At 40.8% G+C, this 25,478-nt stretch overlaps 2 protein-coding genes and 1 long non-coding RNA gene across 9 annotated transcripts in view; 2 read left to right on the forward strand and 1 right to left on the reverse strand.

Annotated features, from left to right (window-relative positions):
- SKIC3 (SKI3 subunit of superkiller complex) overlaps positions 1–5,374 on the forward strand; it is a 45,155-nt gene extending 39,781 nt beyond the window's left edge. For all 7 annotated transcript variants that reach the window (XM_085528438.1, XM_085528436.1, XM_085528437.1 and 4 more), the window contains 2 exons: positions 409–532; positions 1,474–5,374. In XM_085528438.1, coding sequence (XP_085384564.1) covers positions 409–532; positions 1,474–1,551 — 202 coding nt within the window. In that variant the 3' untranslated portion in view covers positions 1,552–5,374. The remainder of the gene's footprint in view (positions 1–408; positions 533–1,473) is intronic.
- Positions 5,375–8,171: 2,797 nt separating this feature from the next.
- On the reverse strand, positions 8,172–24,240 carry FAM81B (family with sequence similarity 81 member B). The gene is made up of 7 exons (XM_085528445.1): positions 23,813–24,240; positions 21,185–21,303; positions 16,838–16,967; positions 14,459–14,565; positions 11,500–11,632; positions 9,715–9,910; positions 8,172–8,514 (listed from the first exon to the last, which is right to left on the reverse strand). Exons 1-7 carry the CDS (start codon positions 24,125–24,127, stop codon positions 8,393–8,395), a joined length of 1,122 nt encoding a protein of 373 aa, XP_085384571.1. The 5' UTR covers positions 24,128–24,240; the 3' UTR covers positions 8,172–8,392.
- On the forward strand, positions 14,531–17,745 carry LOC146753765 (uncharacterized). The gene is made up of 3 exons (XR_014939224.1): positions 14,531–14,668; positions 15,788–15,858; positions 17,611–17,745. It is a non-coding gene; the product is annotated as an uncharacterized LOC146753765 (long non-coding RNA).
- Positions 24,241–25,478: the final 1,238 nt, after the last annotated feature.

The following is a 25,478-nucleotide window of genomic DNA, read 5'->3' on the forward strand; positions in this document are numbered from 1 at the left end:
GGTGTGCTGATGGACAGTCGGCTGAATATGAGCCAGCAGTGTGCCCAGGTGGCCAAGAGGGACAATGGCATCCTGGCTTGTATCAGGAATGGTGTGGTGAGCAGGTCATCTTGCCCCTGTACTCGGCACTGATGAAGCCTCACCTCAAGTACTGTGTTCAGTTTTGGGCACCTCAGTACAAAAAGGACATGGAGGTACTGCAGCAGGTCCAGAGAAGAGCAGCTAGGCTTATGAGAGGCTTGGAAAATCAACAAGTAGACACACATCTCTGCTTCCTCACTGGTATTTCCATAAGGGCATCCCTTTTCATTACTTCTGGTTATTATTAATTACAGTCAGATGTTGCTGTGTTGTACCAAGTTAATGAAGTTCTGCAGTTAACTTGGATTGTTTTGGTCATGCTTCTAGGGAGACTCGTCGAATGCTGGAGAGAGTGGTTTACCAACCAGGGAATCCAGAAACCATAGTGTCTGTGGCTCGCTGGTACCTCCTGCAACATCTATATGCCAAAGATGATTACGAATTAATAGATGTAAGGCAATTCATTCTATGCAATCGATTTTCATTTTATATTGTGGCTATTACTTCTAGGAGGGGTAGGGAGAGATTAGGGAAGTGATGGTTCTCCTGGCAGAATACAGTATTTAAGGATTCCATGCTGACAAAACATACCTTGCTTTGTATCCAGCTTACTTGAATGTCTTCAGTTCCTCCATGCAATACTAATGAAAATCAAACAGTAAAATCTCTCTGTAATCCAAATCATAATTTTTGTACTTAGGATTTTTATTGAATTTTTGATGATGCATTATTTTTTGTTCTCAGTAAATGGTGCATTCTTTTGTTTTCATAGCATTGTACAAATTGATTTGGTCAAATTTGCACATCCAGAAAGTTCTTTAATATGATGGGAGCTGATTCACTTTGGCTTGTAATTGGAATCACTTTGCCACTCAGATCCTGAATGTGTAAATAGGAGGCATGTAAAATAAATGGAGAAAGGCTAAATTTAAGTGGGGAAGGCAAAAGGAAGCCTTGGCAGTTTTAAGGAGATAAAATGCTTCTTTTTGACTAATTTAGGTTTATACAGATGTATTATAAGGAGGCAGGTGTGCAGTGACAGGGAGATAGGTCTCACCTAGATCTGTTGGTGTCATTTCCAGCAGGGAACTTACTTGTACTCAGCCTCAAGTAGCAAGTGATGCTGCTATAGTGCTTTGCAAGTGACTACAAGTTTAGCAGGTGACTAGAGTGTTTTTTTTCTAATAAATGCATAATGTTTTAAGCTGGTATGTCACATTGAGTATTTCTTATTTCAGTCTGGACTTACTGGTTACTTAATTTTTTGGATAATTGGATAGCAGAAATTAATATGATTTAATTTGAATTAATATGAATTAGAGTTTCTAGTTAAATACTAAGATTAAACTTAAGAAATTCTCAGTGCTTTTTTGCTTGATTTTTTTTCTTCAGGTACTTGTAGAAAATGCCAAAGCTAATGGGGATATTAGAGCTCTGGATCTACACAAGAAATTGTCAGCAAGTGCCTAGTATGGACTACCTGAAATGGAATGTCTTCTGTTCACGCAACTTAATCAGGCCATCCTTCAGGTGTTCTATGTGGTCTGGGCTTTCTAATTTGTCTTAGTTTTATTTCTTGTTGTGTCAACAGCAACCTTTTTTGAACAAAAGTAGGTTGTTCTTTTCTTGACGTAAGTTCCACCATAAAATACACTTCACATGAAAGGAAAAAAAACCTTATTTTTTGTTTGTTTTCTTCCCTGAAACCTCAGTACTGTTTGCAGTAGTTATCATCTTTCCCCATTGGCCACTCACAAAGAAGTACGATGTTTACTGCATTGGTAGTGATGAAAGCTAACCAATTGGCAACAAACTTTTCTTCCCTCCCAGATATTGTAAAATATGCAGAAATGTAAAACGTTTTGCTTTTGTTTTCAAACTGAGACCTAAATCCATGTAGAATTTCATGTGTGGTGTCAGTTTATGTGCTTTATGTTTTGGACGTGCGGAAGCAAACCCTATAGCCTGTTAGGATATAAAGCAGAAATGTTTAATAAAGAGAAGTGCACACAGCCCTGGTGCAAGGGGTTAACACTCCAAACTTGCACGCCATTGGGAAAAAGCATGTTACAGATATAGGTTGGACTAATATATGATCAATAGTCTCCCCCTGAGTTTTATTACATAAGCATTAGATTCCCCATGACCCCACTGGCAAAGACAGTTCTTTTTGGCCTTCTTGCCCATGTTTTCCCAGGCTTAGTATCTGCAGTTCACCCTCTCTCTGCCCCCCTTAACATGAACTATCTGTATCTACCCTTTGCCTTGGCTTCTGTGAGGCCCCCTTTCCCTTTCAGTAGCAAAGTGTTCCCTTTTCATTTATTATGGGGTACTTTTCGCTCTTCATTTTCTGTTAGCTAACTTTAATTACAGCAGCATGTCATGTCCCACCAATGAGGAAGGGGGTTGTGACTAAATTTCACTGAGGGGATTAATTGCTGTGGATCTTGTTGATAGGTCATAGAGTTTGGTTACTCTGGTTCCCTTTTCCCATGCAAAATTCCTGTTGAAATGCACAGTCATACTTACCTGTGAAGTAAACATGTTTTCTCTGTTGGTAGCGGTTCCATTAGACATGGGATGTTTAGGTTTAAACCCTGGTACCAGAAAATCCCAGCAGTTGCATGTAACAGGTAATAGGTAATAGTCTCGTGCGGGTTGGAAGGGACCTTAGAGATCATCGAGTCCAATCCCCGGGATTCGAGCCTCTGTGTAGCAGAGCAGCACTTCTACCACTTGCGCCACAGGGGGAATTTGAACACCCGGGCCCTGGTGTTGCAACGCGGCATTCCTACCACTGCGCCACTGGGGCACACCATGTCTTGAATCAAAAGTTCACAATTCTGGCATATGCCATATTTATATGGGATTCCACATGAGTGTTTTACAGCTAATTGTCCATGAAGAGTTCATTAATATGGAGTATCCTCTTGGGGATGGGAATTTATTTTTTGTTCATCTATTATACTATCCAGATTGGACAAAAAATACTTATGGGACCAAACACTTTCATAACAAGAGAGGTCACTGTGAGGTTAGCCGCCCCATTCATTATTAACTTGAATTCACCAACCTGGAGATAAAAGGACAACATATTCATGTTGTAGGGGTTCTCCATGAGGTAAGGAATCCAACAATGTACAAGATTACTTAGGATCTCTAATTCTCAGGGACAGCACTTCTGCTTTAGTATCTTCTTACAAGATCTCTACATTGTGCCCCTAAAATGCCCACTTTCTTCAGGCTGCAACGGGGATATTATAGTTCACATGTAGAGCTCTTGCTTCCAGCATGTAACTCTGTGTGTCTTCCAGGGTTGTATCAACCAGAAAATGATAGTTACTGGAGAGGGTATGTACCAAGTTGTTCCACTATACTGCTTAAATGGGAATGAGTAAACCCCCACAACAAAGATTTTTTCTTCCTGCGTGTATTTTGAATACACTTCTGGTTTCATGTTGCTGTCTTTTGACTTATAAAATCTGTGAGAAGTTTAACCAAATAATGGCAAATTTAAGGCCTGCGGCTGTTGGGATGTCCAGACGAAGGCCTCGATCTGTTTGATTCCAGATTTGGATAAAACCAGTGATCAGTGTGCCCATACCAGGTTGGGTGGGCTTATTCACATTCCCAGTTTACTGAGATAAGATTATATTCTTACTCTGTGGATCTATAAACTCCTTCTCTGTGTGCCTACCATCTTCCTCATGGGGATAATGATACTGCAGATGGTCTTGTTGATCTATATGTGGTTTCGAGGAATCAGGCAGGCTTCAAATCAGAGGAGTTATTCTGTTCAGATTAGTAATTAATGATAGCACTGGGGAAGGCTGCTGACAGACTAAATTTCTGTCATGTATTAACTCAAGGCAAGCACCCTTCCACAAACTCTCAGTCAATAAAGACTGGATACTCCCATCTCCAGGGTGTCCAGAACTCCTACCCAATAGGCAGCTCATTAAGTTAATAGCCATGGCTCCGTTGGGTCATCAGTAGTTAGGAAAGCTCTGGGCCTCATCTTCCAACAGCAAAACTCAGTTGCCACTCTCCACACGTTCTCTGTCTCTGTTTCTTGAGCTAACCTGCTGTATTTTTCCAGGACTTCTGGACATGTTGCCTGCTGAGAATGGTACCATCTAGGCAACTTGCTTATCCTCACCCTGGCCATGATTGATGGTCTCTATCTTAATTACTGTCTTTGTTCTTAAGGTGAAGTACTTTTTGTTTACTTTCCAATTCCTCAGTTACATACAAGGTGCTTAGGCCTGGTTTCTTGATCACCTGTGCCAAGCTTGTAAATTGCAGCTCACTATCCAGAACAGAGTCAAGGTCTGTCCAACCAGGAGAGCTTATCCTTCATCCTCTAATTCAGAGTATAAATTTTTCTCTCAGTCTGATATATTGGACGGAGTGATAGTACATTTGGCAGTTAGCTGGCTCTGCAGGGTTTTCATTTGTTCCTGCAAGGATTTAACCATTTTATCATTAGTTTCTTTAACCGGCTGCCTCTTCTTCTGTGCCATCACCAGTGCTGCTCCCAGCACAGCACATGTGGTGGTTTTCCCTTTCCATGGCCATGCTTTTCAGTTTTTTATAAGTGTTGCAGTCCTGTTTGTTACAGCATTTGGATCATACCAACTAACACAGGCCCATGCCATCCATGGTGGGATGGGGCATGCCTTATATTCCTTCAGCTTCTCAGCAAGAGGGGAGCAGTCAGGCATAGGCATTTCCTAGGCAGCCATGGCTTGCTGCTGCAAAACTTAACTTGGCATATAGCTTAGAGGTTACTTCCCAGTGCTCCCTCAGTGTAATCATTTTGGAACCTGTCCCTTATCACAGAATCACAGAATGACCCGGGTTGGAAGGGACCTCAAGGATCATGTAGTTCCAACCCCCCTGCCTGGCAGGGCCACCATACACCTTTACTAGATCAGGTTGCCCAGAGCCCCGTCCAACCTGGCCTTGAACACCTCCAAGGACGGGGCATCCACAACCTCCCTGGGCAGCCTGTTCCAGGGCCTAACCACTCTCCTAGTGAAAAACTTAGAACTTACGCAGTGTATCCCTCTGACTGTGGGCTTCACTAAATGTTCTCATCAAGAAAAACTAGTGGTCATTAGGGACAGGGTCATATATATATATATATATACTGTGTGTAACAGGCTCTTTTTATGTCTTGCTGATTCTGCTGCTGACTGCTTAATTGGGTGAATCATGACAATGGTTCTTAATACATGATGTTATTTTGCCTTTATGTACATGAAAATAAAAAATGAATCAGTTATTCTAATCTTTCAGTGTTACCATTGGTGATTTTCAAGCTGTTGACAACAGAGTTGTGATACCTATCCATTCCTGGTTTACAGTTTCTGGATGTGCAGAAGCGTTAAGAAACATCTTGTGTTGGTTGGGATCTCATACTACACACTTATAAGGCTTACAGGGCATGCAGTGCACTGCTGACATAGTAGGACTGTACTGAAGTGAAGGCACTGTAGGCTTTAGTACCACTTGCACCTGGCTTAAAGAAAGCAGGATGCTGAGCTGTGATGGAGCAAAACCATGGGGCCTATCCACCAGCACATCTTGGCTGCAAGCCATGCACAGTGATTGGTAGAAAGTAGGTGCAAGCCACAGGCTACCACTGTCATTTTAAACCATAACGCTAAGCTCAGTAGGATGGATTTTCTGCTCTGTGGAGGTGAACATTCTGAATGTCAAGAAGCCCTCCTCGTCTCCCATCCATCTCAGTACGTTGCTTTAAAAAGACTTTTTCTGATAAATTTAGATCGATGGTGGTTGCCTTCACAGCCTGCTGTCACACAGGCCTGAGCTATCAGTAACTGCATACATTAAAAGGGAATGTTGCAGAAGCCAGACTCGTGATTCTCAAGACTAGCTGTAACTTTTTTTAGCTTGCTGCTATTAATAGCCTTGAAAAGTGCATACAGCCCATAGTTCCTATCCTTGTCTATGGCTTTGATATTTATGCCTCCTACTGTAGTGGTGGGAGAGCCATCATCGCCAGCCTGGTGACAGCATGGTGAGTGGCTGCCAGCCCTTGTTTTTAAGGCATTAAAAAGAAGTTCTTCCACTTGAATATTATCCAATGCTTCATTCAGCATCAAACCCTTCTAACAGCTAGAAGAACAAAGGACCTCAGGCCAGAGAAACCAACTGAACTAACCACCAACAGTGAATATCCTGTGCATTAAAAAAAAAAAAAAAAAAAAAAAAAAAGGGAAAAAAGAAAAATTCAGTGTTTTCTCTCTTCAGAAGGCCTTGAAGTTAATAACTTTTACTGTGATCAATAATGAGCTCCTTGAACAAGATAATTACTCAGCCCCAAATTGTATTGTGTGTCCTTAGAAAAAATCCATATCCCTACCACCTACTCATTGGAGAATCCTCAGGGATCATGAGTTTAAGTTTCTGTAAAACCAAGCACTAAGAGGTAAAAATCTTGTTCTCCTCAATAATGTGCATCTATAAGAAATCAGAGCTCATAGAAGCACTACTAAAAAAAAAAAAAAAAAGTGAATTCATGCAGATTGAGACAGCCCTATAATTTATATTATCGTAGAGCTCAGCTTTGGAAATCTAAGTGCTGTACAAAGGCACTTGAGCATCACTGAGATGGAGGACTGAGACTTGGATACAGATTTCACTGGCTGGAGAGCTGTACATCTGGTTGCTACTAATGTAAAGGGGAAAAAAAAAGAAGCACCAGTTATGTTATATTCCACTGTCTTACACTGAAGGCAGAATGGAATGAGATTTAATGAATTTCAAGGTAGAACATCTGATTACATCAGATATGAAGGATTTTATATGCTGCTTACATTTCCTTTCATAGAAGTGTGAGAAAATGTCTTCCTTCTGATAAGTTCATCTGTTTGGGCCGTGCAGGTTTGTGACCATTCATTCCATTCTCTGTATTTCTGTTGCCTTGGATTTCTGTTCAGCTTTTCATCTTCTGTCTCCCACGACATCCTTATAACAAAGCTGAGGAAGTGTAGGAGAGATGAGTGGACAGCGAGGTGGGTTGAGAACTGGCTGACTGATTTAGACTTTAACAAAGCTACACGTATTTACTTACGCAACTAAGTCATTCAAACAGCAGCAATGCTCCAAATACATGTTCGTATGTGATCTCAGTTTCTAGTTGGGCCCCCGAGCCCTTCCAGTATAACCACACAAACCAGTACTAAGATAAAGTAATTTTTGTCGGTGGCCTAGTGTGAAGCATTGGCCCAGGCTGCGCAGAGAGGTGGTGGGTGCTCTGTAGGCACTCACAGTCAGGTTGGATGGGGCTCAGAGCAGGAGAGTTGGACTCAGTGGCCTTTAAAGGTCTGTTCCAGATCAAACAGTTCTGTATGATCCTGCCCTGACACTGCACTGACAAATTTTAAGGCACCACCCACAGTCTACAGTGATGTGTGCAAAGAACAGAACAAGAAGCACACCAAAGCACGAATTTGGAACTTCTCAAACTGCTGCACATCACAGAGATTTATTTTAGTGTTACTGGTTACCTAATGCGTGTAAAAAACTTGATAAATGCAGAGCCACCGTGAAAGCAGCCAGCAAGCTTAGGAGAGCCTGGCAACAATCAAGATTCAGAAAGATTGTGACTTTGGTTGCAGTTTGATTTGTTTTGTCTTTTCAATAAGCCAGCAGTTTCTAGGACCTATTAACTCACTGGAGAAACTCTAACATACCAAAGTTGCTCCCTGCAATGGGAACATAAGTAATTACTGAGTGGAGTTCCCTACTGACTGCCTGAGTTTGTTTTCAGCAGTTGTGCTGTACAGGTTCAGCTTCTGAGAGAAGCCATAGCATGTGTACCCAGGCTACTTTTAATGATTGAATAACCAGTCCAAGTCATTCCACTTTAGCTTTTACTACCTACACATTGTGTGGAGCTGAAGGAATCTACTCAGACTGATTTCAGTATTTACAGCAATCTAAAACCAACAGGAGAACTGTACTAACAGTGCTTAAACTCTGAGTGACAGGTTTCATGAAGTCCTTTAAAGTAGTATGAATAATTCTGTATGAAATCTGCCTTCAAGATTCTAAGCCAATCCGTACTTAAATCTTTTATTTGTGTACTTCTAATTGTGAACTTGAAAATGGCTGCAGGTGCAGCAGGGCTGTTATTTTTGCAGCTGTCCAATATGCCAAGTCACAAGAGCATCCTACAGCAACAGGGGAAAACAAAGCTGAGTGTGTTTAATCCAGTGCTGCTTCTCATTGGAGAGAGCATCTGAGTGTGTTTATAAGGATTTCTTTCTGCAGTTCAATCTCATGGAAAGTCTCTTGCTTTGTATCTTTTTTTGTATTTCTCAGTTTTCTTCTTTTCAAGTTTCAGCTTTGTGTTCTGTATTTGTTTGAGCAGCTCCAGAGACTCGTGAATGGATTGAAATCCTGGTAGAAAAATAGGAATGATTAATGAAATTGTGGTTACTTTGAGTACACTAAGAGATTCTTCTTTTTCTCCCTAAGGACTCCTGGCCCACTTGTAAACCAGAGCACATTAAACCCAATTTATTTGTTTCATCTTCCTACTGAATACCATAAACATGCAATATCAGCTTATGTTGCCAGCTCTTTGCTGTAGGATTCATATCTTCTAATGCACTGGACAATATCAAGCATGATAAGAATAAACTGTACCTCTTCAGTGGCCTTTTTCTCCCTATTTTGGGGGGTTCAGTCTCTACTAGACTTCCATGGAACTTTGTACTTTGCAAATAATGGATGAATTGTAACTGAAGTAAGGAGCTGTGGTCCTGCATCACAGACAGCTTTGAAGGTGAGAACATGTCAGACGTGAAGCACTTGCGTAGTGTTTTCAGCCCTCTGTTCCCTTGGAGCATTGGCTGAGTGTTGTTTTTTTTTTTGCATAATCTGTTTCCATTTTGTTTCCATTATCAGCTGAGTGTGGGGCAATAGGATACTTTGTAGTGAGTAAAATCTTCCTTTTCAAAGCCTTGTGCTTTGCGCAAGGCGAATTGCTCTTGATAGTTGGAACAGCCAGAATTGGCTCGGGCTGATAATGAGTCTGTGACCAGGGAATTGCACTCAGCCTCACTTCACCCATAAGAAGCATCTACTGTGTGTTCAGCAATGTTCTCTAAATGCTTCTGTATTCATCTAGTCTATGGTCTGGGTAGGGCAGCTGTTAACAACCGGGTTCCTCTTTCTCAATCTCCTGTTAGTAGAAAATGGAGTGTAAAGGCTGTAAAAAATACAAAGCAAGCAAACACGATCAGCAGGATCTGAGGCAAAAGGCAAAAACTTTCACCTCTCAATTAAGGTTAGTAGCCTTGTGAGCAGAAGAAAGAAGTACTCAGAGAGACATGGAAAGTGGATTGTGAAATTGCCTTTTAGACCATCTTACCATCAGACCCTTAGGAAGAGAAAGTGACCTGTGTGTGAATATACTGCAGGTGCTGGTAAGGACAACTGGGCTAGCTCAGAAGCCTAAAAATGACACCTGTGAATCCAATGTGTGGGAGAGAGGAGAAGTCTTTTGAAGGTACTTGTCTCATTACTGGAAAATATTTTCTGCAGTGGTAATTTACTTTACAAACGTATTGACAAATAATTGCATGAAATTCTCACCTGATCTGTATTCCTCCTGGATTTCCTCGAGCTCCTTCCAAATCTGTCTTTCAAGCCTGGTGATTCTTGCATGCAGGTTTTTTTCATCACTCTTCACATGGTTCAGCTGCCTTTTGTGTTTCTCTGGGTTGTCTGATTGCTCTAGCTGTAGTGACAGAAGTAGAAGCTTCTCATCTATTTTCTTTTCTGCTGCTTCCTTTAAACACATGGCAGAAGGTAATGGTAAGGTGCTTTAAATATGTCCACCATAATACTCCATCCTGGCAGCCCTTAAATTAGTCAGTTTTTCTTCCCAATCCCAAGAATAAGAGCATTGCAGAAATGCAGTGAGGTCTGGAACCCTGAAGGGATGTCAGTCCTCTTTTCCCCAGGTAACTGCATTAACTGGGGAAGGGGCTGGGGGAGGCCAGAGGGCTTTATTATTTATGATTTTTATCACCTATTTTAACTCCAGTTGTTCTCTCTGTTTTGTTCTCTAACAACAGGATGGAAATTCAAACAACTTATTTCAGGCTGCATTTGTGCACTTACCTCAAACACAATTTTTTGAGCCAAAGGGCAAACCAATGAGGAGTGTATCCAGCTCCATGAGTAAGGACAGTGAGCCCCTAACAGCTGCTATTTGGAGCCCAGTGCCACTCCTGAGGGCCACCGCACCTCCTCAGAGATATGCTCATATCTGAGCCATGCTGCTGCCCTCTCCTTTCTTGCTCTTTAAGTTGCATTGAGTCCTCTGCTAAGATCCTAGCAGGTCCCTCACTTTTTGCAGCCCCGGTGGCTCAGAGAATTCAGACAATGCTGGGCTCTGCTTCTCAGTGAAAATATTTGCAAACCTGGCAGAGCTTTTTGCACCTAAACTGAGTTTATGGTGGTGCTGAAAAGGCATTCTGTGTTTACAAACATTGCCATGCTGTACAGGTGGCTGGTGGAGTGAGTCAGCTCCAGGAATAACCAAACTGCTGCTTCATACTCCCAACACAGCTTCAGCTTCAGCATGAAACATATCTACCTGCCCTCTTATCCATCTGGCCTCAGAAACACTTTCATATTTGCCTGGTTGCAGCAATTGTTTGGTATTGACTACTAGAGATTGTGAAGTTAAATTTCTATTGTGTTTTAGTTCCCTTTTGAGCAATTTCTCTGTGTGGTTTTGTTTAGCAGCCTTCATTCCGGTTGTAAGGTACAGCAGGTGTGTTTTAATTGGTTTTGAACTCTGAAGCTGAGTGAATGGCAAGAAGCAAAGGAGGAAAAGCTTTTAGAGTTGGGAAGGAATTGATCAGAAGATTTTGACCCTGTGCCAAGCACTGACCGCTGCAGAGAAATCTAAACTCTGCATATTAATACACCAAGCACAGTATGGTGATGGCATGTCTGTATTTAAAACAGGTAAGGATTTCCACAGAAGATCCCTTACTATTTTGAGCCTGTCAATGAATGGAAGAAAACTTTATGATGCTCAGTGATGGTATTGATGATTGTTCTGGGACAGTTCACCACTATTGGGTAAACTGGGGCTTCACAAATAGCCAGTTCATATTGGGATCCATTCTCAGAGGTACTTAGAAGTCACCCGGATGAGACCTGCCACCTGCCTTTGTTGTTGGTCCTGTTTGAGTGAGGAGCTGAATCTCAGGACTTCCAGATATTCCTTTGAAATAAATTATTATACAGTCTTCTGTTTTTCATAATTCATCATTTTACTGGCCACCCCACAAGGCACCAGGGCAATTCCATTTCTGTGCTCAGTCTTGTGGTGTGTGTAACTTGCTATGTGGGAAGCCTTACCAGCCTCTCCTTCATCGCACTGAGCAGCTGGTGCTGGTACTGCATTTGATCTTCAGATTGTGTCAGCTGTGCCTCCATCCACTTCCGCTGATTCTGGATCTGATCTTTGAAGTCATTTAGAGTGCTTGTCAACCTAAAATTATGGTAAGGTTTTTTTTTTTAGTAACAAGAGTTAAGGTTTAGTCAGCATTGTGGGGGGAGTCTTGAGTCATTAAACTGTTTAAGTTACTTCAGATCTCCTCAGTAGTTTCCTAAGGGGACCAAGCTCAATTATTTTATTAATCCTTACCTTGAAGTCTGCATATACATGACAAAATGTCATTTCTCTGGTGCAGTCTAATTTGAGAAAATACCCAAGGGCTGAAAAATGCTGTTTTGCAATTGACGATTTGCAATCAAATCTTTATCTGAAGTGAGTGAAGAAGCTACACTATCCCATTGAACATCAGCTGTGCTGCTGGACATCACAGTGGGCACCAGAATCACCTGCGGTTTGAAAAGGTTCTTAAGGATGAAAGACATTTTTAAGTAATGGTTTACAAATGTGGACAAAATGTGTGCATGCCTCTGAAGCACCAGCTCCCAGAGGAAACAGCAGAGGCAGCTCCTGGATACACAAAAGGGCAGTGGCTAAAAGAATGCTGCACAGAACAAACTTTTGAACCACTGAGCTAGAAAGCAGTGTGTTGGCTTTTATGCTGCAGCACATAATTGACAATATGAGCCAGGAGGGGACATGGACGTATATCCAAATCTTAGTCACATTTCAATTTTCTTTCTCCTGCAGATTGCCAGAGCTCCACAGAAAATTTGAGTGTAACTGTATTAATTCCTAAGGAGTACTTGGATGCAAAGAGTGACCAATTGAAATTTGTTTGGGTCTCAGACATGTTACAGACCAGCAAGGAAGGAGTGAGGTTTTACAACTAGACTTCATGCTTAAAGCACTTGTAACACTTATGGCACTTTCCAAAGAAACTGTTTTTTAAATCCAAGTGATTGATGACAATTTTATATCTGCCTAATGAAGTGATAATTGCCATCTAATGTAATGTAATTACTACTATAATGTGAGAAACAAATTAACGTTAACAGAATTTCTGAGCGACATATTACTGCTGTTTGCTTGCTGTAGACAGTGCCTTACCAAGATCTTGTATGGCTGTGAGGTCAGTATATGATTATTACTCATTTTATTCATTCTAGAACTGTTTTAACAATAACACGGGGTTGGGGCTGAGTGAACTTTGAGCTTCCTTCCAACCCAAGCCACTCTGTGATTCTTTGAATTACTATCCTTCCTTCACGGAGCTAAAAAAAAATGAGACATATAGTGAGCCAGGCTGCAGAAACAGATGAGTTGCCATAGTCTTGGTTCAGAAAATGACTGAAATATTGATGAGATATTGTGGATATTTAATATGAGCATCCTCTGAGTAGTGCTGGGATAAACGTGAGATCAGAACTACTGACGAGTGATCTGCCTCTGTGCAGTTGAATACAGCTATCTGTCAGCTAACTGGCCCTGAAAGACAAGTACCCAGTCCCCCAACTGTGAAGACCAATGTTGCCTAGCAAAGCACAACTCTCTCTGAAGTCCTGAAATAGTTAAAAAATTCACCAGGTTTTCAGCAATTGTATATAGATGTATCAGTTTGTGCTTTTACAATACAACTGCTGGATCAGGAAAACCGCTTGTTATCGGACAGCTTTGGGTCAGCTGAAGAGATAACTGGGTTTTAAAATGAAGTCAAATGTGCCTGCTCATAAGCAGGAACTCCAGTCTGTCCTAGCAAGAGAAGTTACATTTTACTTCACATTGAAAGACACAGTGCTAGTGCATCTCAAAGCCTTGGAAGCTTCCTATTTCTGTTTTGTAAGGCCAAGTTGACTTATGAGAACTTCAGCATTTTCTTAAATTTTCATATTTCCTTTTTTTCTGGCATTTTTACATTCCTTTTTTCCCTTTTATTTTGGTATGTACTTCTTGATTCTTTACTTGATACTTTACTGTCTTGATTCTCTTCATCCTTTACTCTCGGTCTTTCTGTAACTCCTTTTTTCTTCATCTTAATCTGTTCCCTTTTTCAGTTGTAATTTCATCGTTCATCCCTGTTCCTTTTCTTGTTTTCTTGATGTGAACATTTTGTCTTTAAAGCAGCATATTTTTAACTCTGAATGCAATTCAGATAAATTTAATTCAAATACTCCAGCATTTTAAGAATTGGAAATGCTGCCTTTGAAATACTGTTGCAGTGTTATTATAATTAGATTTCAAATTACTTGTGCTGGCTCTGCTGTTTAGCACTGGGCTGTTAAGTGTTGTTCTGCATATGGGTGCCAGGTACTTCAATTCATTGTGTAATCACTGGGGCTCCCACCTCTGCAAAACTCATCAAGACTAAAAGGACACTCTAAAAGTACTTTTGCATCCAGAACAGGAGAAATATGTGGCTTAACAAAGAAACAATAAATTACAAATTCAAGGGCATGTGAGGCTGTGCAGCTTCACCCCCCAGCTCCATCCCTGTTCTGCCTCTGCCCACCTACCTCAACCAGTACTGCCCCATCCCAGCTGCTCTCCCAACTGAGCAGGCAGAGCAAACCTTCCAAGAATACGTCACCTGCACCTTAGGCAAGTCACAAGTTAGCCTCAGTTACTGTGGTAAATAGTGTCCTTCTACTCCGTGCCTCTGTTTTAGGTATGGAAGGGTAATTGCCTTTGTACCTTTCTTCTTACAGGATGGCATTTAGTGCCTCATTTTAGCAATTATCTTGCAAGACAGTGTATTTTCATAATGTATTTTCATTATCTTATCGTACGGATCTTCATTAACCTTCTCTTCATGTTTTAAATAGATGTTAATTAATGGGTTTGTTTGGCTGTTTCGTGACAACCTGTTCATCATACTAAAGTATCCAAGGTGAATTACCATAATGAAAACACTTCATCACCTACTTGAAATCCAGAAGTTGCAATTCGTGATGTTGATCTCCCTGGAACATCTTTAAATTTGAGCTTTGATCGGAGCTGGAAGTCTCTATCTTGCCTAAGAGCTGCATTATCTAATGAGAATTAACAGAGAATGCCTTTATGAGCCAGAATGCAAGCACTTAACTTTGAATATATATTATGATTGCAAGAATGAAAAACACAACTGACACAAAGGTACAACTCTGAACTTCTCTCACAAACTATTTCATTCAGTGAGGACTTGAGCTCAGGGTCACTAAGGGTATAGGAACCACTTAGTGAAAGTTTTTGTGGACTTTGCAGGCTTTGTAATCAAATTCAAAGTCTAACACTTTTTATTTCAGTATGACACTCGCACCACTGAAATTTCCCAGAAGATGTTAGGACCCTAGGGGTAATATTCCTTGACAGAAAATGTTCATCAAAAACCTCTTGGACTCCCAATAAGGGAGGAAGGAGGAGACAGTCATTCACAGATCAATCCCTCACGTGCCCCATCCAGCTTGGAATGAACATCCAAAGCATCACAGAGCACTCTACCCTGGGTACCTGATGCACTCTGAGGCTTTTTTGGCTCGTGCTGTCCCCATTCTGTGGGGCCATTCACTTTTAGAGGAGCAGGATGAGAGACTGCCTCAGGAACCAGGGCTGTGGTTTCTGGACCTCGGGCAAATCATAAAATTGTTGAATCATAGAATCCTTTAATTTGGAAGGGGTGCTTAAGGGTCATCTGGTCCAACTCCCTCACAATGAACAGAGATACATACAGCTCCATCAGGTCCTCAGAGTCCCATCCAGCCTGACTCTCAGTGTCTCCAGGCATGGGGCATCCACCACATCTCTGAGCAACCTGTGCCAGTGTTTCACCAGCCTTATTACAAAAAAACTTCTTTATATCAAATCTAAATCTCCCCTCTTTTAGTTTGAACACATTTTCCCTTTTCCTGTCACAACAGATGCTGATAAAGAGCCTGTCCTCTTCATTCATATAGCTGTCCTTTAGTATTTAAAGACTGCCCTGGTCAGAGAATGCCTTCATCTGGTTGATAGCTGTGGCACATATATGTCAACAGGGAGCTGCTAAAAGCTTATTACATTGTTATTACATTTGATACCTTAGTACTCCTTTTACAAGAAACAGCTCTGTTTTGGAAATTCTCATTTGCTTTTTTCCCACAAATGCATGAGTATAGTTCTCCCCTCTTCACCTGAGAAACTTTGTTCTGCTTCCTGCTTCATGCCTATGATGGCTTATTTTTACCTGGTATTGTTTCAAATGATCTGACGCACACCTGCTTCATTTCCCATTCTCAGGCAAAGAGAAATATCTTCATAGGAATTCAAGGAGACAGGTGTCCAAACAGTGTCTTACTGCAGAATTTCAGGTAAAATACTTTCATTTAAATTGTCGTTAATATTTTTTTTCTTTGTAAAAGAGGGTATTTGGGTACAAAATGACTGGAATTCTGCCTTGTGCAGCAGAAGATGCAGTTAAAATACAGCGATGAGTTTTTAACTGATATCAAGTGCATGAGAAGCTGAGTGTCCCATATCTTCTCCAAAGCTCAATTGTAATGTGTACAGACAACATGTAATTTGAAGCAGGAGCAGAAAGCTGTCATGCTGCAGGTTTACAGATCAGACATATCACTGGACTGTACTTGTGAAGCATTATTGCTAATGTACTTGAGCCTGTGGAAGGTTCTAAAACAGCTACTGGATACAATGAAACTGTCACCAGATCAGTTACAAGGAATCATAAGCAGTAACACTATTTATTATTGGGATATCCCCTCCATCGAGAAAGAAAAAAAAAAGGGGGGAGGAAGGAGAGAGAGAGAGATTGGGAGGAAATACCATTTTCCAGAACATTTTCAGTGCTACAGTTTCAAATATTTTTTGAAATATTGCCAGCATTCATAGAGGCCTGGATATGCTGCTAGATGTCTCCTCGCAGACACCTTAAAATTGAAAAAAAAAACCAAACAAAAAACAATGGAAGTATGAACTACTTTTCAGCTCCAGAATAAATGCAACTGAATTTTCTGGATGCACTTAAAGCAGAACCATGCTTTAGTTCAATGGTCTTCGAAAACATACTGAGAAACCAACTGTGATGGGTCATTCATGATCTTAGTATTCTCAAATCCTATAACATTTTTGTTATCTGTTCTTAGACTAAGCCTTTTATAAAGGTCACTACCATTCCATAGCATCAAGGAAAACCTAGTTTTTATTTTAAAAGATCCTGAGAATATTTGTAAATGGTGTATGCATCAATAGTATCAATCAGCACATAGAAGAGTAAGCACTCTACATGTGCATCATCATCGCTCACTGGATATTGTGAATTTCTGTACTCACCATCTTCTCAAAACTGCCAGCATGATTTTTGAGGATAGAGCGGAGGCTGTAGATCTCCTTATCAATGTTCTGGACTTCATGCCTGATAACACGGATGTCTCCTGATAGCTGTGCAATACTTGACTCACATCTGCAACCAAACCAGAGACGAGCAAACTTTTGCATGGACACATATGAAGGTGGGGAAGTAGAAGGCATTCAGCATTCAACCAGCAGTCCCTTGAACTGCAGTGACAACACACATGGTGTCCATGCATTGCAAACTCCTAGTGGCTCCCAGCTGTTTGAGGTGACCTGAAAAAGTCCACAGCTCACCATGCTGGGCCAACTCCTCCTTGGTTTCCTGCTGTCTAATCTTAACGGTGAGCTAATTTAAATCTGAAACGCAGTTACACAGTCATTCCAGCTGCCTGCAGTCTTTGGATGCCTACCCGGAGTGTAGGAGTGCCCAGACAGCAGCATCCTCTGGCTTGAAGCAGATGTGGAGGATAATCAGGTTTGGAATGGTAACAGGCAAAAAAGATGTGGTGTTTTATAGGAATAACTTGTCATTTTCTATTTAAACTCTATCAGCTGCATTCACTAAAATATCTTGTCACATTTCAAACGAGCAAACAGATGATTTGAGAATGATGGCATTAATTGAATAATACTTAACCAGCTTATGTCCAGGTAATATATGCATCCAGTTTTTTCCTGTCTTTGCCATACCTAAACACAATGTGTAATATATGTGTATATATTTACATAAATACATCTACTTTTTTTCACAGGAGGAAGATGATTTGCTTTAGTGTATATGTAAATATTTGTATAACATCATAAAAACATCCAACATGAGCTAGAAGACAGAGACTTCTGCTCTGCACACCTCCCTGAGCAGTGAAGGATGACAGAAAGTCTCCTCTACACTTGCCCCCCCCCAGGAGAAACCACCTGCTCCCATCAAATGCACTTGTAACAAGACCAAGGAAACAAATATCCTACCTTGCGTAGTTTGTGCACAGCACAAAGCACGGAACATTGAGTATACATAGTGGATTGGAAGTTGAAACAGATGAGTTTTAAAATGCCAGAGAAATTATCTTCTGAGGCACCACAGGTTAAAGCCAGTTCTGTTGTCAGACAAAGGAACTAAAGAGAGGCTGTGACAGTTTAAATAGACCATCCTTTTGTCATCTCTTGGTGATGCAGAAATATTGAGATTCACCTACAGAGCATTCATCTCAGGGAAATGAAAAATGTTTCTGCACATAATAGAGGCTTTGTATGAAGGCCAGAACATTGATCAAAAAATTTATATATATGTTATTCATCTGGAAAACAAATTACAAAATAGCTTGAAAGGCAAACACAGCTCTTGAGAGGGCAGGGAGAGTGAGGTGGTGCCTGCTGCACTACCTTTACCAGTTCAAAACTCCAGCACTAGCATGGAGCCGGCAAGGGATGGTGCTCTAGGGGCTGGGAGCCCCACGGGGACAGGGGACACCCAGCACTGTACTGGGCCGGAGGAACACATTTGTATGTAACAGCAATGAGTCTGTGGCAAAGATGGGGTTATGGGATTATAGAAACCTCTCCACAGCCAGAGCAGAGGGTAGCACATGTACCTACACACAATACTGGTGCTTTGTGTAGCATTGCATGATTGCAGCAGTCTGGCAGACTTAGACCTGAAAGAAATGGAGATACTTGAGACTTTTAATATCCTGCTCCAAATCAGTATTTGATGTAGGAGATGCTCAACAGATTGTGGTGAGATCATTGTTTTTCAGTCACATACACAGAAACTGAGAGTATGCGAGGAACAGCAGGATGGGTATGGAAAAGTGCAGGAAGGGTGCTGCCTTGTTAGATTTGCATATAAATTAAACAGCAAAAAGAAATAAAAGCTTCTAAGGATTGTACAGAAGGATTTAATTATAGGCAGGAATATAGCCGCCTCATATACATTCGAGGAACATTACCCTTTAAAGTCATGGAAAGAGCAGTATATTCAATAAAGAACTACTAAATTTGGCAAAGTCTGCATATTCTGAAAGGTGGAATAACTTCATGGGCATGCACCACTGGCTTTGGTAGTCCAGCACTACACTGGATTTCTCTTTTGAGAAACAAGGAAAAAAAAAATCTCAGGAAAAAAATTGTAATGCAATCATCATCTGTGTAAAGTGCAATGACTATTCAGTCTTCTACTTGGTGTGTCTGAAGAGATGAGTCAACATTTATGAGAAGTTTCATCTTACAGTTGATTACCTAAGTTTTATTACTCTAAAATATGATCCCAAACCCAAAGGAATTCTTGCTTCAATTTATTTTAAGAATTAGAACACAAATCTAAAAATACAGCTAATTTTATATGCTGCCTGCTGATGTTGAAGGTTGTTTTTGCTGTCACTGCTATTCGAAACACAAATGTTTACATGGTGTAGGTATGTGGTCAGAAGGTCCCAGAGTTAATGGATGGCCACGCCAGTATTCAACAAGAGTGCTCTGTCTTTCAGGGGAAGACAGAGTGACAGAAAAGAGAGACACAGACTGAATTACAAGAGCTAATCCACATTAATCCTTTTCATGTGGCAGAATACAGGAGGATGAATCATCTGCTCAGAGAAAGAGCAGTGTTCCATTAAAGCTTACTTCATCCCAAGTAATCTTCAGTTGAGGTCAGGCTGCGTGTTAGCAGCAAAACTTCCACTGCAAGTTTGTACTGGGAAGATTTCTAATCAGTCAAAACACACAAGTTGTATGAAACCCTGAGTTTGTCTCCAGCTACTCTGGGCTATACTTCCTTTACACAGCTTTGGGATGAGACTAAAGGTTGAAGGAACATGAGATGATCCTTCTGATCAGCTCTGGCTCACTTCAAAGCACCATGCTGGGGACAGTTTTGCCAGCGAGAGAAATGAGAAAGTGTTGAAGATTCATTAATCTAAAGAAAACTGTACTATGCTTCAGAGTGCACTGTCATGAGTGCAGGACCTCCATTATTGTGTGTGGATTTTCAGTGAGTAAATGGAAGTGGATCAGTATTTTTTTAACCCTTTGCATTTTCTTCTTCCATTTCCTTCTTTCCCCTGGTGTGTATGCTTTCCTTTGCTGCAGGCCAATGCTCCATCATAGCAAATGGGAACAAGACCTAATGGAGCTAGCAAAAATGAGCAGCAGGCCTGGAGAAACACTGGGAAGAAGAAAGAGGACACATTGCTGACTGAACATCATGACTTTACTGAAAGCATATAATCTTAAAAGTCTGCCCAAATTTGAGAAGACCAAGGGAAAAATTAATTGCATGATCACCTCCTGCTTTCTTTCAATGCTGATCAGGCAGAAGATTTAAAAAATGTATATTTCTCCTGCCAACTTTAAATGTACTGCCTTCACCACCTAGTTTTGAATTTTTGGGCTTTGCTTTAGTAGTTTGGAGCCCTTCAGTACACTATGATTTTTTTTTTTTCTGCCTCTTTCTCAGTATCTATACCTGGAAGTGAAGACATCTCTGGATGATTTTTTAGAAGCTATACATAGCTACATACTTCTCTCAGCCAGAAATTTTCCTCATCTCATCACCACATTCCCGGCTGTTCTTAACAACATATCAAATTTTTTGCTTCAGAAAGGGAATTCTGGACTCAGTTCAGTATTCTGGTATCTCTGCTAGGTATGGAGATAAATGGTCATTGTTCAGCAGTCCCCCACAGCTCTGGTCCAGGACTACAGTCTTGGCATTGCTGACACTGCATATTTGTGAGAGCCCACTGTCAGTTATTCATCTACCATTTTTCCCTCACAGGGCTTATAAAACACTTTTTTTCCCCATATGGTCCATACGGCCCAAGTATATTCTTTGACAACACCAATTATATTTCTGTTATCCACAGGTATCAACAACAGTGATTTTATATGGAACAAATATGACTGGTCTCCAGACAAAAACAAACAGGGAAACATTAGAAGCATGCCAGTTCAAGGAGTTTGCTTCATTAGAGACTACTTTTTTTCAGTGTATTTATTGGTTCAGACATTTCTTAATCCATATACTCTCCTGATATATAACACAGCAGGGTTTCATTTCTTCTTTATGTCATAACACTAGGTGCTTTTAAATGCCTCATGAAAGTTCACTATCAAAGAAAGAAATTAAGTTTGTTCTACAATACTCACTTTCCAAGAGAGGAGGTAAAAAACAACAGGACAGCTTAATGTACTTCAGCTGAAGTCAGGTAAAGATCAGGCATACAAAATAAATAAATAAATAAATAAATACAAAATGAGTGCAAAGTATATGTGCCACCTCTGAGCTTGCTTTGCCTAAATCAGAAAAGAAGGCCATTGTGTATTCCTTACCTCACCACTCTTCCACGCAGGTCTCCAAGACTCTGGATATATTTATGGTCCAGGCTTTGAATAGCAAAATTGGTTTGCACTGTGGCACCATCTCTTGTTCTTATTTGTCTCTCCAAAACCTGTGAATTGAAAATATTTAATGCAGAGTTGGTTTTCCGCATTACTTATTTATGATTTTTTAAAAATGGGCTGAAGCACCAGTTTCTAAAAAAAGTCTGTAAGTTTTTTTTCTTTCAAGGAAGAAGTAAACAGCATATTTTTCTTTCAGAAATCTACAGCTGTATAAATCAGTGCTCAAGACCAGGTAGGGTGGGGATGTCCCTTCCCATGTCAAGGGAGTTGGATTAAGTTGGTTTTTAGGGTCTCCTTCAACACAAATGATTCCATGGTGCTGTGAAATTATATGTCTGTCTCTCTCTTAAGATTGTGCATTATGTAGAAAAGTTCAGCACTCAAAAACAGGGAAATGTTACATTCATCTTATCCCAAAGAGACATGTGTGTCAGTATGAGCAGCTAGTCAATGTCTTGTTTTGCTCTTTTTGTTTGTTTTGTTGCACAGTAATAAAAGTCTGATCTAAAGACAGAAGGAGCAGCCACCCTGAAGGCTTTTTGGCAGTGGCTCATCCTGATCTTATCTGAATGTGTCACAAAAATTAATTTTAGGAGGATATTTGGAGCTACCATGACCTTTTACAGACATAATGCTGAGAGAGAGAATAATATTCCAGATGCCCCATTTTTAGGACTCTGGTTAAGAGCAGAGGCCCTAAGCTGACATTTCAGTGTTGCCACAGCCATCCAGGGTTACAGCTGGAGATGGGGTGAGAGACACTTCTCACCTCTGCAACTAAGCTTTTAACATAGATGTATCCTTCATATAATTTGAAGTCTCTTAGAATCATGGATAGTGAATCAATCAAGGTCATATCATTAACTGTGTTGAAGCTGCTATTTCAGCTTATGAAGTTATGTCAAAACTGTCAAAGGGAGGTGTTTCACCACCTGCAGCTTCACTCCTTCCAGAGTCTTCCCCAGGACAAAATATCCTTCTTTTTAGGGCATTCTTCATGTTTTGGGGTAGACTTGGAATACAGAAGCCACATTTCCTGGTGAATCCCTTTGTCTTTTGTAACTCTTTAGAACTGGTCATTGCTCAACTCCGCTAATTCACTGTGCGCCAGGAGCAATTCCCCAAACTTGTGCTCTCTGGTGGCTTTTGTTGACAAGTTCTTACTGTGCTGCTTTCTGCACTACTGATCCTTCGCACTCAGAAATCCTCACAGCCATAGCATAGAAAGTGAGCAAGCACTTGAGATTAGGACACAAAGTACATTTACAACCAGGGGACTGGTTTTAACTTAGAATAACTAAGTTTTAACTGGTTTTAGACTTAGAATACTGAAAGTATCTTGGGCATTTTTCTAGTAAAATAATCCTGATCTCAGGTGAGTCGCTATTTCAAATTTGTTAATATAAACACATAGAACATAAAATATTCCTTTACATGAGAAACAGAATTTTGAATTTACTGGCATTTGGAAAACACTCAGCACTTCAAAGAATAACAGAAATATCTTTTGAAGTCTATTTTTTGTGCTGCACATTTTTGTCCAAAAAGAAAAGCAAGGAGTCAGTGAATTTCACATATAAATTTGACAAATAACAGCAAAGAATTAAAGTTTTTAGCCAAAGCAGGGTATCCCATGAACTTCCAGTACAGAATCATCAGTCAGCCTAGTTAAAGAATCATAGAATCACAGGGTTGGAAAGGACCTATGAGATCATCTAGTCCAACCTTCCTCCCTTTACCATACCTACAGAAAAAACATTAAACCATATTTCCTAGCTCCCTATCCAGACACCTCTTGAACACTGCCAGGGATGACGACTCCACCACCTCCCTGGGCAGCCATTCCAGTGCCTGACAACTCTCTGAGAAAAAAAGTTCCTTCTTATGTCCAGTCTAAACCTCACCTGACACAACTTGCAGCCATTTCCTTGGGTGCTGTTTGTTGCCTGTCAGAAGAGGCCAAGCCCCTTCTCATCACAACCTCCCTTCAGGAAGTTGTAGAGTGCAAAGTGCGACCTGAACCTTCATACCAGTTAAAAATGAGCTTCCTGAAGACTTTTATTTTTTAATTATGTTTTCATACAGAAATTATGTTAAGTAGAACATCTACAACTAGAAAAGTAAGAGGGGGAAAAAAAATCATGTTATGTTAGAAAAAATGTAGTTTAGTCATTTCCCTTAAATTCTGTCTCCCATGCTCCAACAAAAAATAAAAGCAAATAGAATATGATTCTTTCAGTTAATAGAAAGTAATCCAAAAACCTGTTAGTATGCTTCCCTCTCCTCCCCTCCCCTTCCTTTTCTCCTTCCCTTCTCCCTTCCCCTTCTCCTTCTTCTTCCCCTTTCCTTTCTCTTTCCCTCTTTCCCTTACCCTGCTTTCTTCCTTTCTTTCTTCATAAGGAATTGCAAGTGCCACTATATAAGAACATCAGAATTTACCTAAAATATACCACTCATGATAAGGACATTTCCACCCCCAGAACCACACAAATGTTGTGTCAATCATGGGCTAGTGCTGTGCTACTGGAACAAGGGAAATACCCTGCAGTCTCTTACCTGAATGTCCTGGCTGAGCTTTTCAGTTATGCCTGTTATGGTCTGCATGTGGTTCTCCAGTAGCTGCCGAGCAGCAGTCTCCCTGTGCTGAAAGCCTGTGGTTTCCTGGAGGTAGGAGACAATGTCATTCTTGATTCTGAAGGCCTGATGAAGAAGGAAGGATGTGGTCCTCTCCAAGCTGGAAAGCCGTCCCTCCAGCAGATGTGCTTTGTCTCCAGGACCACGAGTAGGGGATGGACCTCTCCTGTCAACATCCAAGACCCCAGGTATTGTTGCAACCGTAGAAAGCAAAACAAGAGAATGGCATGGAGCCATGTCAGGGGATGTCTGGCTGGCTGCTAGGAAGAGGCTCTACACCAGAGAACAGTAGGCATGGAATGGGCTCCCCAGGGCAGTAGTCACTGCACTAAGCTGCCAGAGTTCCAGCAGCATTTGGACAACACCCACAGGCATAGTGTCTGGATTTTGTGTGTTTATGTGTGGAACCATGAGTTGGACTGATGGTCCTAGAAGATGTAAGCAGCTTTTTTTTTTTCTTTCTTTTTTTTTTCCAGCATTGCATACTGTCTGCTGTCTGTGAATGGAACTTTTATAAAGCTGGATTGGAAGATGGCATTCCCCATGAAATGTCACTGGCAAGGATGTGCTGTGCAAGGTAGCCAAAGAGGTGGTAGCTGAGGGAGTTCAGGCATGTGCCTGAGGCTCCTCAGTGGCATATCATTGTAGAAATGCTCGTTTTAACCTCTTCATAATTCATTTCAAATATAGGAATAAATTAACACAGGCAGTGGTCACCCTGGCAGAAACACTGTGACTTGTGCAGAGCAGACCCCAAAACACACAGCAGGCAGGAGCAGCAGAAGCAGAGCTTGAGCCACACACAGCAGTGCTCATGTTCGGTTTCCCTTTGTGCAGCTTACACCTACCCACTGGGAAGAAAGTTGCAAAACTAATGATTTTCTTACAGCTCTCCCAGGCTTGAATATAAACAGTGCAACTGCATATAAATATAGAAGGAAGGGAGAGAGGAAGGATGTTCCATGGAACTGAAACTGGCAGGTACAGAACAAAACTTAATTTAGACAGGAAAAATCTGGAGCTTGAAGAAAACTGGAATGATGAGCTGCTTCTGAGTAAAAAGGCAGAGAGAAATTTAATTTCTGTAGAACCTCAAGCTTCTGTGTTATCCAGAAATTTTGTTGTTGCTGTTTTGTTTAGTTTTGCTTTGTTCCTTAATTTAATCTGAATGGCATATTTATTCTCTCAATACTATATGAAATCCCCTGATATCAATTTGGCTAAAACTTGTAGCCTAATGATGAATAAAAATATTCAGCCATTTGAGAAAGAAATTGTATATCTTATCCAGTGCCACTAAAGGCATCCTAAAATTTAACTTGCTTTGTTGCACTCCTGTGCCGCAGTATCTCAGTCAAGCTGGCATTCAGAGTGCCAGCAGATAAACTAAATTAAATTTTGGGTGGTCCTGTACTGGGCAAAGAGTTGGTCTTGATGTCCCTTGTGGGTCCCTTCCAAAATGAGATATGATTCTGTAACTCCGTGTTTTCTCTGAATAGTAGCTCTTAGACTGGTATAAATAGAAGTTTAAATGTAAAAATAATTTTTAAAAGGAGAGGAGAGAAGAATTCAGCTGCCCTACTCAATC

Source organism: Coturnix japonica, chromosome Z (genome assembly GCF_054131305.1).
Source record: "Coturnix japonica strain WE chromosome Z, WE-NBRP24, whole genome shotgun sequence".
NCBI lineage: Eukaryota > Metazoa > Chordata > Aves > Galliformes > Phasianidae > Coturnix > Coturnix japonica.

Bases quoted from the DNA above. Each gene is read 5' to 3' on its own strand.
- FAM81B (XM_085528445.1), bottom strand. From the start codon at position 24,127: ATGGCTCCATGCCATTCTCTTGTTTTGCTTTCTACGGTTGCAACAATA. The intron at 21,304-23,812 runs GTAAGAGACTGC...TTCAATTCACAG, and splicing joins AGCTCAGCCAGGACATTCAG to GTTTTGGAGAGACAAATAAG. The intron at 16,968-21,184 runs GTAAGGAATACA...GTTTGGTTGCAG, and splicing joins CTGCGTGGAAGAGTGGTGAG to ATGTGAGTCAAGTATTGCAC.